A 10,482-nucleotide genomic window follows, 5' to 3' on the forward strand; every position below is an offset into this window, starting at 1 on the left:
AACAAAGTTTATAATTTGGGTTCCATGGGATTCTTTTTCCTACAAAGAGATTAATTTATCACTGCAGTTTAAGAAAACTTGACAGAGGCACAATAACAAAAGATCATTAAATAGAATAATATTAATAACATATTGCATCTAGCAGTATATTAAAATAATAATACACCATGACATGTGGCCTTTAATCTAAAAATGTAAACATTCACTGTATTTGTATATGTAATCAAATAATCCATTATGTCACTGTGTTAAGGGGAGAAGGGATATATGTGCTGTCCTTAGTCGCTCATTCATATCCGACTCTGCAAAACCATAGACTGCAACACACCAGGCTCCTCTGTCCATGGGGATTCTGCAGGCAAGAATACTGGAGTGGGTTGCCATGCCCTCCTCCAGGGGATCTTCCCAACCCAGGGATTGAACCTAGGTCTCCTGTGTTGCAGGCGGATTCTTTACCAGCTGAACTACCAGAGATATCTAGTTATTTTAATAATTGCTATTAAGACATTTATGAGAGAGCCTCTTAGTAAACTTAGAAGGATACTTCTTTATCTTTTGATACAAAATACCTGTCTAAAGTTTATTTTCATTTTTATGTGATTTTTAAGGTCATAACAATGACTAATTTACTTTTTTGAAACATTAATTGTTTGAGATAGACTACATTAGTTGCAGGCATAAAAAATTGGTTCTGGCTGACTTAAAAGCAAAATCATATTGGAAGACTATGAGGTAGTTCATCGACTGAATAGAGACACCAGGTAACTAGGAATATAGCAAGTTCAGAAATAGGCATGGCTCACTGCCTTGTCCAGATACTTCCTTTGGTAATTAACATGCTTTTTAAAAAAATTTCCCCCTTTCTATTTTGCTCTGAGTTCAGAGTTACAGGGAAGAGTTCTGTTGGCAGAGTTGGAGCTCATGCTGTTGATGCTAGGAGAGAGTGAGATGATTTTCTTTTTTCTTTTTTTGGAGATGCTTTAATAGATGGTCCATCAAGACTACACAGTGGAGAATATATAATTCCCCATAGAAACCTGGGTGCAGTTAGGACAGGGGCATGGGTCTTAGGCAGCTGAGCTCTGTCTCCCACTCCCCACAGAACTAAGCAACAGGTATCCAGTAAAATAGATAGGAGTTTTGACTTTTTAGCTTCCTATAGTTCATCATTTAAAGTCTAAAACTGATTAATCCTTAATCTTTAAGAATAAAATCTAAAAAAAATAAATGCCAGAGACCTTAATTTATACTAGCAGTATCAATATTTAGATAATGAAATTTTTGTTTTTCTTACAGACAATGCGAAGACACAGAAATGAAGTGACAGTTGAATTGCGAAAGGTAAGAGTGATTTGTGTTTAATTAAAAAATAGATTTTTTTCTGATGTTAAAACTTTGTATAACTTGAATAATGAAAATACTATGGCAGATTAGTGGGCATCCCTAAAACTATACAGCATAGAAACATATGGTTAAATAATTTATGATGGTATACATTTTTAGTACCTTCCATTTATTGAGGTGTTAGGTACTGTGTGAAGTACTGTCCCACTGTCATTGAAATTCTCATAACATCTGGTAAAGTTAGATACTGTTTGTTAAAGACATTTAGAGAAATAAATAACAATAGAATAACCTTATATTCTACCAGTTGGATGCAACTGCTGTTAAAAATTTGTTTTGTTTTCTTCCATTACTTTTGAATTGCCCTTGATTAGATTGTGTTTTTATGCAAGCACATTTTATTTTTTTAAGCACATTTTATTTTAAGCAAATTTTAATTATCAATTAAGTACACATAATAAATTCTGTCTATATACCCACGTACATTTAAAAAATAGATTTGAAACTTCTAAATCTGTGTGTTTGTCTTAGGTTAGATTTTCTTCATCTGATTCACTCCTAAAACTCACATATTATCTTAAATCTTCCCAGTTTCAGAGAAAGACTATCTTGATTCAGAGAGTACACACTCTCTTAGTGAGTCACTAAAATTAAATGGACTTCCCTGGTGGCTCAGACGTTAAAGCATCTGTCTACAATGCGGGAGACCTGGGTTCAGACCCTGGGTTGGGAAGATCCCCTGGAGAAGGAAATGGCAATCCACTCCAGTACTATTGCCTGGAAAATCCCATGGACGGAGGAGCCTGGTAGGCTACAGTCTATGGGGTCGCAAAGAGTCGGACACAACTGAGCGACTTCACTTCACTTAGTACATTTATTTACTCAGTAAGTCTTTAATACCCACTTTGTGTCATGAATTTGTACTCAGCATTGATATTATGCTACTTGGTATAGTATATAGTTCCTGAGATCCATTCTTCCATACCCCTTCTGACCCATTTTTTATTAAATTTGAAAAATACTTGCTAATCTCAGTTCTTTCGACTCCTTAGCTTCATGGATACTCAGAGATTAACCTCAGTGATTTGTCAGTTTTCAGATCGTTGGGTCATTTGGACCAGAGAACTGAACTAAGCCTTAGCTTTTAATAAAGTGAGTGAGGTGAGCTCCTTGCCAATCTTAAACACTTTGGACTTAGCTTCTTTTTCTTTTTAACTTTTTATTAGCACATACATACAAAATATCAACACAACTTAAGTGTACAGCTTGATGAATTTTCACAAAGTGAACACATCTGTATCCTAAGGCCCCTTCACAGTTAGTGCTATGCCCCAAGGTAACCATTACCCTGATTTCTAGTGTTATAGGTTATTTTGCAGATTTTGAACTTTATATAAATGGAATAGTATGTGTCCTTTTGTATTTGGTTTTTCATTCATCTTGTGAAGATCATTCTCTGTAGGAGAGCCACTAGGAATAAAATTGAAATTAAATAATTATTCATTTTTTGTTAGCTCTTCATATCACATCAACTCTCTCCCCAGATATAAGCCTTCATTTTCCCTTAACTTTTCATGCTTGGAATACAATTCTGAGACTTTTGTATTGGTCTTGGTATTATTCAGAATTCGCTCCTGTTTTAAGCTTTTTAGCTCTTCTGATACGCTTATAAATCTAAGCTTTTATATTTACTTGGTGATTTGTTTCTCTTATATTAATAGTTGTGCTCCCTCTGTATTTAATTTATAGAATTAAAGTTTCTTCCTTGCCAGAGTACATCTTTTCTTAATATCCACCTTGGTTTCTTTGGAGATCACTTTTTTTTTAAACTTTTATTTTATATTGGAGTATAATTGATTAACAATGTTGTGTTTGTTTCAGCTGTACAACAGAGTTATTCACTTAAACATATACTTGTATCTGTTCTTTATCAAATTCTTTTCCATTCAGGTTTTTAAGAATACTGAGCAGAGTTCCCTGTGATATACAGTAGGTCCTTGTTGGTTGTGTGCTCAGTGGCTTTAGTCCTGTCCAACTCTTTGCAACCTTGTGGACTGTAGCCCACCAGGCTTCTCTGTTCTTGGGATTTTCCCAGCAAGAATACTGGAGTGGGTTGCCATGCCCTTCTTTAGGGGATCTTCCTGACCCAGGGATCAAATCCGTGTGGTGGTTGTGGTGGTGGTTTAGTCTAGAGACCTCTTTCTTAGCTCTTCATTTTTTCCCTTCTGGATAACATTATTTCCTTTCTAATTACTCTGATTAATTCCTGAAAAAAATGCTTGTAGGATGATCAAAATAAAATTAACTGAAGAAATTTCAGGCAGTTCCTTATTTCACATTTCCGAATTCCTTGAGTAAGCAGCAGAAAGTGACCCCTTCCTGAAACAAAGCATAGACTTCAAAGCTTAATTGATTTTGATGTACTTCTTCAGAGGTGTGAAGAGCCCTACAAAAGAAGATTCTTCCACTGTTTAAGGACAAAGTGTCTGTCTTTGATTTCAGCCTTGTTATCTCTATTGCTCCATTGAGGAGAAAATCACAGCATTCTTATTACTGACACTGAGATTGTTGAAAATACAAGGGAGCTAGTTCCCAGAGTTTCTTAGATTAGCTCTACACGTTTCTACTAGATGGTCAGCTTTTAAATTGAATATGTTAACCACACTCCTCCCATCCAACCCCAGCTTCCCTCACCCCAGTACTCCTAGGTCTCTTCCCCAGCCCATCTCAAAATGCTTAGTCAGATTTTGGACATGTAGTTGAAAGTGTTAGTCACTTCATTGTGTCCACCTCTTTGCAACCCCATGGACTGTAGCTCCTCTGTCCGTAGAATTCTCCAGGCAAGAATACTGGAGTGGGTTGCCATTCCCTTCTTCAGAAGATCTTCCCAACCTAGGGACTGAAGCTGGGTCTCCTGCATTGCAGACAGATTTATTTTTCTACCGTCTGAGCCACCAGGGAGGCCTGGCATGCTGCGATTCTTGGGGTCGCAAAGAGTCGGACACAACTGAGCGATTGAAATGAACTGAACTGAACTGAGCCACCAAGGAATCGCAGACATGTAGATGGTAAATGAAAGTGAAAGTCACTCAGTCATGTCCAACTCTTTGCAACCCCATGGACTATGCAGTCCATTCTCTAGGCCAGGATACTGGAGTGGGTAGCCTTTCCCTTCTCCAGGGAATCTTCCCAACCCAGGAATTGAACCCAGGTCTCCTGCATTGCAGGTGAATTCCTTACCAGCTGAGCCACAAGGGAAGCCCAGGAATACTGGAGTGGGTAGCCTGTCCCTTCTCCAGTGGATCTTCCTGACCCAGGAATCAAACCGGGGTCTGGAATTGTGATATCTTAAATTTTTACTTAAATTTACATCGCTTATTGAAATTTTACGAAAAACACTTTAGTTATAGAGTAGTGCTATTCAGAAGACCTGATCTGTGACAAGTCAGGGAGCTTGTCTCAAAATAGTAAACAAATCTAAAGCAGAGGAATGGATCAGTGAGCTGGAAGATAAAATGGTGAAATTAACTTCTGAAGAGCAGAATAAAGTAAAAAGAATGGAAAGAACTGAGGATAGTTTCAGAGACCGCTGGGACAATATCAAACACACCAACATTCGAGTTATAGGGATCCCAGAAGAAGAGAAAAAGAAAGGATATGAGAAAATTTTCAAAGAGATTATAGTTGAAAATTTCCCCAGCATGGAAAAGGAAATAGTGAATCAAGTCTAAGAGGCACAAAGAGCCCCATACTGGATAAACCCAAGGAGAAATATGCCAAGACACATACTAATCAAACTAACAAAGACTAAACACAAAGAAAAAATATTAAAAGCAGCCAGGGAAAAGCAACAAGTAACATACAAGGAAAGCCCCATATGTTTAACAGTTGATCTTCCAACAGAAACTCTGCAGGCTAGAAGGGAATGGAAGGATGTATTTAAAGTACTAAAAGGGAAAAATCTACAACCAAGATTGCTGTACCCAGCAAGGATCTTATTCAGAATTGATGGAGAAATAAAAAGCTTTACAGACAAGCAAAAGTTAAGAGAATTCAGTACCACCAAACCAGCTTTACAGCAAATGTTAAAGGGACTTATATAGTCAAGAAATACAAAAGAAGAAAAAAGATCTACAAAATCGACCTCAAACAATTTAAAAATGGCAATAGGAACATATATATCAATAATTACTTCAAATGTAAATGGATTAAATGCTCCAACCAAAAGACACAGACTAGCTGAATGGATCCAAAAACAAGATCCATATATACGCTGTCTTCAAGAAATGCACTTCAGACCTAAAGACACATATAGACTGAAAGTGACAGGATGAAAAAATATATTCCATGCAGATGGGAAGCAAAAGAAAGCTGGAGTAGCAATCCTCATGTCACACAAAATAGACCTTAAAATAAAGAATATTGCAAGAGATAAGGAAGGACACTACATAATGATCAAGGGATCAGTCCAAGAGGAAGACATAGCAATTGTAAATATCTGTGCACCCAACATAGGAGCACCTCCATACACAAGACAAGCACTAACAGACATAGAGGAGAAATTGACAGTAACACAATAATAGTAGGAGACTTTAACACCCCGCTCACACCAATGGACAGATCATCAGAACAAAATTAATAAGGAAACACAAGTCTTAAATGATACAGTAGATGAGATAGATCTCACTGATATCTTTAGGACATTCCATCCAAATGCAGAAGAATACAAGTGCACATGGAACATCTCCAGGATAGACCACATCTTAGGTCACAAATCAAACCTCAGTAAATTTAAGAAAATTAAAATCATATCAAGTATCTTCTCCGACCACAATGCTATGAGACTAGATATCAATTAACAAGAAAAAGCTATAAGAAACACAGGGGAGATTAAACAATGCGTTTCTAAATAACCAGCAGGTTACTGAAGAAGTCAAAAGGGAAATTAAAAAAATTTCTAGAAACAAATGACAAAACACGACAAAACCTATGGGATGCAACAAAAGCAGTTAAGAGGGAAGTTTATAGCAATACAATCCTACCTCAAGAAACAAGAAAAACATCGAATAGACAACCTAACTTTACACCTAAAACAACTGGAAAAAGAAGAACAAAAAACCGCCAAAGTTAGTAGATGGAAAGAAATCAGAAAGATCCAAGCAGAAATAAATGAAAAAGAAATGAAAAAATAAAGATTAATACAACTAAAAGCTGGTTCTTTGAGAAGATAAACAAAATTGACAAATCCTTAGCCAGACTCATCAAGAAAAAAAGAAGAATCAAATCAACAAAATTAGGAATGAAAAAGGAGAGGTTACAACAGACAATGCAGAAATACAGAGGATTATAAGAGACTATTATGAACAACAATATGGCAATAAAATGGATATCCTGGAAGAGATGGACAGATTCTTAGAAAAGTTCAATCTTCCAGGACTGAACCAGGAAGAAACACAAATTATGAACAACCCAATTACAAGCACTGGAATTGAAGCTGTGATCAAAAATCTCCCAAAGAACAAAAGCCCAGGACCAGATGGCTTCACAAGAAAATTCTCTCAAACATTTAGAGAAGAGCTAATGCCTATCCTTCTAAATCCTTCAAGAAACTGCAGAGGAAGGAATACCTCCAAACTCATTCTACAAGGCCACCATCACCCTAATACCAAAACCAGACGAAAACAACACAAGAAAACTACAGGCCACTATCACTGATGAACATAGATGCAAAAATCCTCAACAAAATTTTAGCAAACAGAATTCAGCAACACATCAAAAAGCTCATACACCATGATCAAGTTGGGTTTATTCCAGGAATGCAAGGATTCTTCAGTATACACAAATCAATCAATGTGGTACACCATATTAACAAATTGAAAGATAAAAACCATAATGTAATCTAAATAGATGCAGAAAAAGCCTTTGACAAAATTCAGCACCTATTTATGATTAAAACTCTTCAAAAAATGGGCATAGAAGGTACCAACCTCAACATAGTAAAGGCAATATATGATAAGCCTGTAGCAAACAGAATTCTCAATGGTGAAAAACTGAAAGCATTCCCCCTAAGATCAGGAACAAGACAAGGGTGTCCACTTTCACCATTATTCAACATAGTTCTGGATGTCCTAGCTACAACAATCAGAGAAGAAAACTAAAAGGAATCCAGGTCAGAAAAGAAGTAAAGCTCTCACTGTTTACAGATGATATGATATTATTCATAGAAAACCCTGAAGATAGTATCAGAAAATACTAGAGCTAATCAGTGAATTTAGCAAAGTTGCAGGATACAAAATCAATACACAGAAATCACTTGCATTTCTATATACTAACAATGAAAAATCAGAAGGAGAAATTAAGGAATCAATCCCATTCACCATTGCAACAGAAATAATTAAATATCTAGGAGTAAACTTACCTAAGCAGACAAAAGAACTGTTCACAGAAAATTGTAAGACACTAATGAAAGAAATCAAAGACAACATAAACAGATGGAGAGATACTCCATGTTCCTGGGTACGAAGAATCAATATTGTGAAAATGACTATACTACCAAACGCAATCTACAGATTCAATGCGATCCCTATCATTACCATTGACATTTTTCACAGAACTGGAACAAAACAATCTCACAATTCATATAGAAACAAAAAGACCCTGAATAGCCAAAGCAGTCTTGAGAAAGAAGAATGGAGCTGGAGGAATCAACCTTCTTGGCTTCAGATTATACTACAAAGCTATAGTCATCAAGACAGTATAGTACTGGCACAAAAACAGAAATACAGACCAACGGAACAAGGTAGAAAGCCCAGAAGTAAACCCATGCACTTATGGGTACCTTATTTTTGACAGAGGAGGCAAGAATATACAATGGAGCAGAGATAGCCTCTTCAATAAATGGTTCCGGGAAAAGTGGACAGCTACATGTAAAAGAATGAAATTTGAATACTTCCTAATACCATACACAAAGATAAACTCAAAATGGTTTAAAGACCAGAAACTATAAAACTCTTAAAGGAAAACATAGGAAGAACACTCAGTGACATAAATGAAAGCAAGATCCTCTTTGACCCACCTCCTCAGTTCAGTTCAGTTCAGTTGCTCAGTCGTGTCCGACTCTTTGCGACACCATGAATTGCAGCACGCCAGGCCTCCCTGTCCATCACCAACTCCCGGAGTTCACTCAGACTCACGTCCATCAAGTCAGTGATGCCATCCAGCCATCTCATCCTCTGTCATCCCCTTCTCCTCCTGCCCCCAATCCCTCCCAGCATCAGAGTCTTTTCCAGTGAGTCAACTCTTCACATGACCCACCTCCCTAGAGTAATGGAAATAAAAACAAAAGTAAACTAGTGGGACCTGATTCAACTTAAAAGCTTTTGCACAGCAAAGGAAAGTATAAGTAAAGTGAAACCCTAACCCTCAGAATGGGAGAAAATCATAGCAAATGAAGCAACTGACAAAGGATTAATTTCTAAAATATACAAGCAGCTCACACAACTCAATGCCAGAAAAACAACGCAATCAAAAAGTGGGGAAAAGACCTAAACAGACATTTCTCCAAAGAAGTCATACAGATGGCTAACAAACACATGAAAAGATGCTGAACATCGCTCATTATTCAGTTCAGTCGCTCAGTCGTGTCTGACTTTTTGGGACCTCATGAATTGCAGCACACCAGGCCTCCCTGTCCATCACCAATTCCTGTAGTGCACCCAAACTCATATCCATCAAGTCGGTGATACCATCCAACCATCTCATCCTCTGTCGTCCCCTTCTCCTCCTGCCCCCAATCCCTCCCAGCATCAGTCTTTTCCAGTGAGTCAACTCTTCACATGAGGTGGCCAAAGTATTGGAGTTTCAGCTTCAACATCAGTCCTTCCAATGAACACCCTGGACTGATCTCCTTTAGGATGGACTGGTTGGATCTCCTTCCAGTCCAAGGGACTCTCAAGAGTCTTCTCCAACACCACAGTTCAAAAGCATCAATTCTTCAGCGCTCAGCTTTCTTCACATTCCAACTCTCACATCCATACATGACCACTGGAAAAACCATAGCCTTGACTAGACGGACCTTTGTTGGTAAAGTAATGTCTCTGCTTTTCAATATGCTATCTAGGTTGGTCATAACTTTCCTTCCAAGGAGTAAGCGTCTTTTCATTTCATGGCTGCAGTCACCATCTGCAGTGATTTTGGAGCCCCAAAAAATAAAGTCTTACACTGTTTTCACTGTTACCCCATCTATTTCCCATGAAGTGATGGAACCAGATGCCATGATCTGGTTTTCTGAGTGTTGAGCTTTAACACGCTAATTATTAGATAAATGCAAATTAAAACTACAATGAGATATCAGATATCACCTCGCACCAGTTAGAATGGCCATCATCAAAAAGTTTACAAACAATAAATGCTGGAGAGGGTGTGGAGAAGAGGGAATGCTCTTGCACTGTTGGTGTGAATGTAAATTGATACAGCCACTATGGAAGATGGTATGGAGATTCCTTTAAAAACTAGGAATAAAACCACCATGTGATCCAGCAATCCCACTCCTAGGGATATACCCTGAGGAAACCAAAATTGAGAAAGACACATGTATCCCATTGTTCACTGCAGCACTATTGGCAGTAGCTAGAACCTGGAAGCAACCTGGATGTCCGTCAACAGATGAATGGATAAAGAAGTTGTGGTACATATACACAATGGAATATTACTCAGCCATAAAAGAACACATTTGAGTCAGTTCCAATCTGATGGATGGACCTAGAACCTACTATAGAGAATGAAATATTCAGAAAGAGAGACATAAATATCATATTCTAATGCATATATACGGAATCTAGAAAAATGATACTGAAGAATTTATTTACAGGGCAGCAGTGGAGAAACAGACATAGAGAATAGACTTATGGACTTGAGGAGAGGGGAGGAGAGGGTGAAATGTATGGAAAGAGTAACCAGGAAACTTACATTACCATATGTAAAACAGATCAGTTCAGTTCAGTCACTCAGTTGTGTCCGACTCTCTTGTGACCCCATGAACCACAGCATGCCAGGCCTCCCTGTCCATCACCAACTTCCAGAGTCCACCCAAACCCATGTCCATCAAGTTGGTGATGCCATCCAACCATCTCATCCTCT

At 37.7% G+C, this 10,482-nt stretch overlaps 1 protein-coding gene across 1 annotated transcript in view; it reads left to right on the plus strand.

Moving 5' to 3' along the window:
- Positions 1–1,265: 1,265 nt before the first annotated feature.
- Positions 1,266–10,482, plus strand: part of KPNA3 (karyopherin alpha 3 (importin alpha 4)) — a 48,113-nt gene continuing 38,896 nt past the window's right edge. Inside the window, exon 1 of the mRNA XM_010835681.1 lies at positions 1,266–1,341. Within this exon, the coding sequence (XP_010833983.1) occupies positions 1,273–1,341 (69 nt within the window). The 5' untranslated portion in view covers positions 1,266–1,272. The remainder of the gene's footprint in view (positions 1,342–10,482) is intronic.

Source organism: Bison bison, unplaced genomic scaffold (assembly GCF_000754665.1).
Source record: "Bison bison bison isolate TAMUID 2011002044 unplaced genomic scaffold, Bison_UMD1.0 scf7180017864048, whole genome shotgun sequence".
NCBI classification, from domain to species: domain Eukaryota; kingdom Metazoa; phylum Chordata; class Mammalia; order Artiodactyla; family Bovidae; genus Bison; species Bison bison.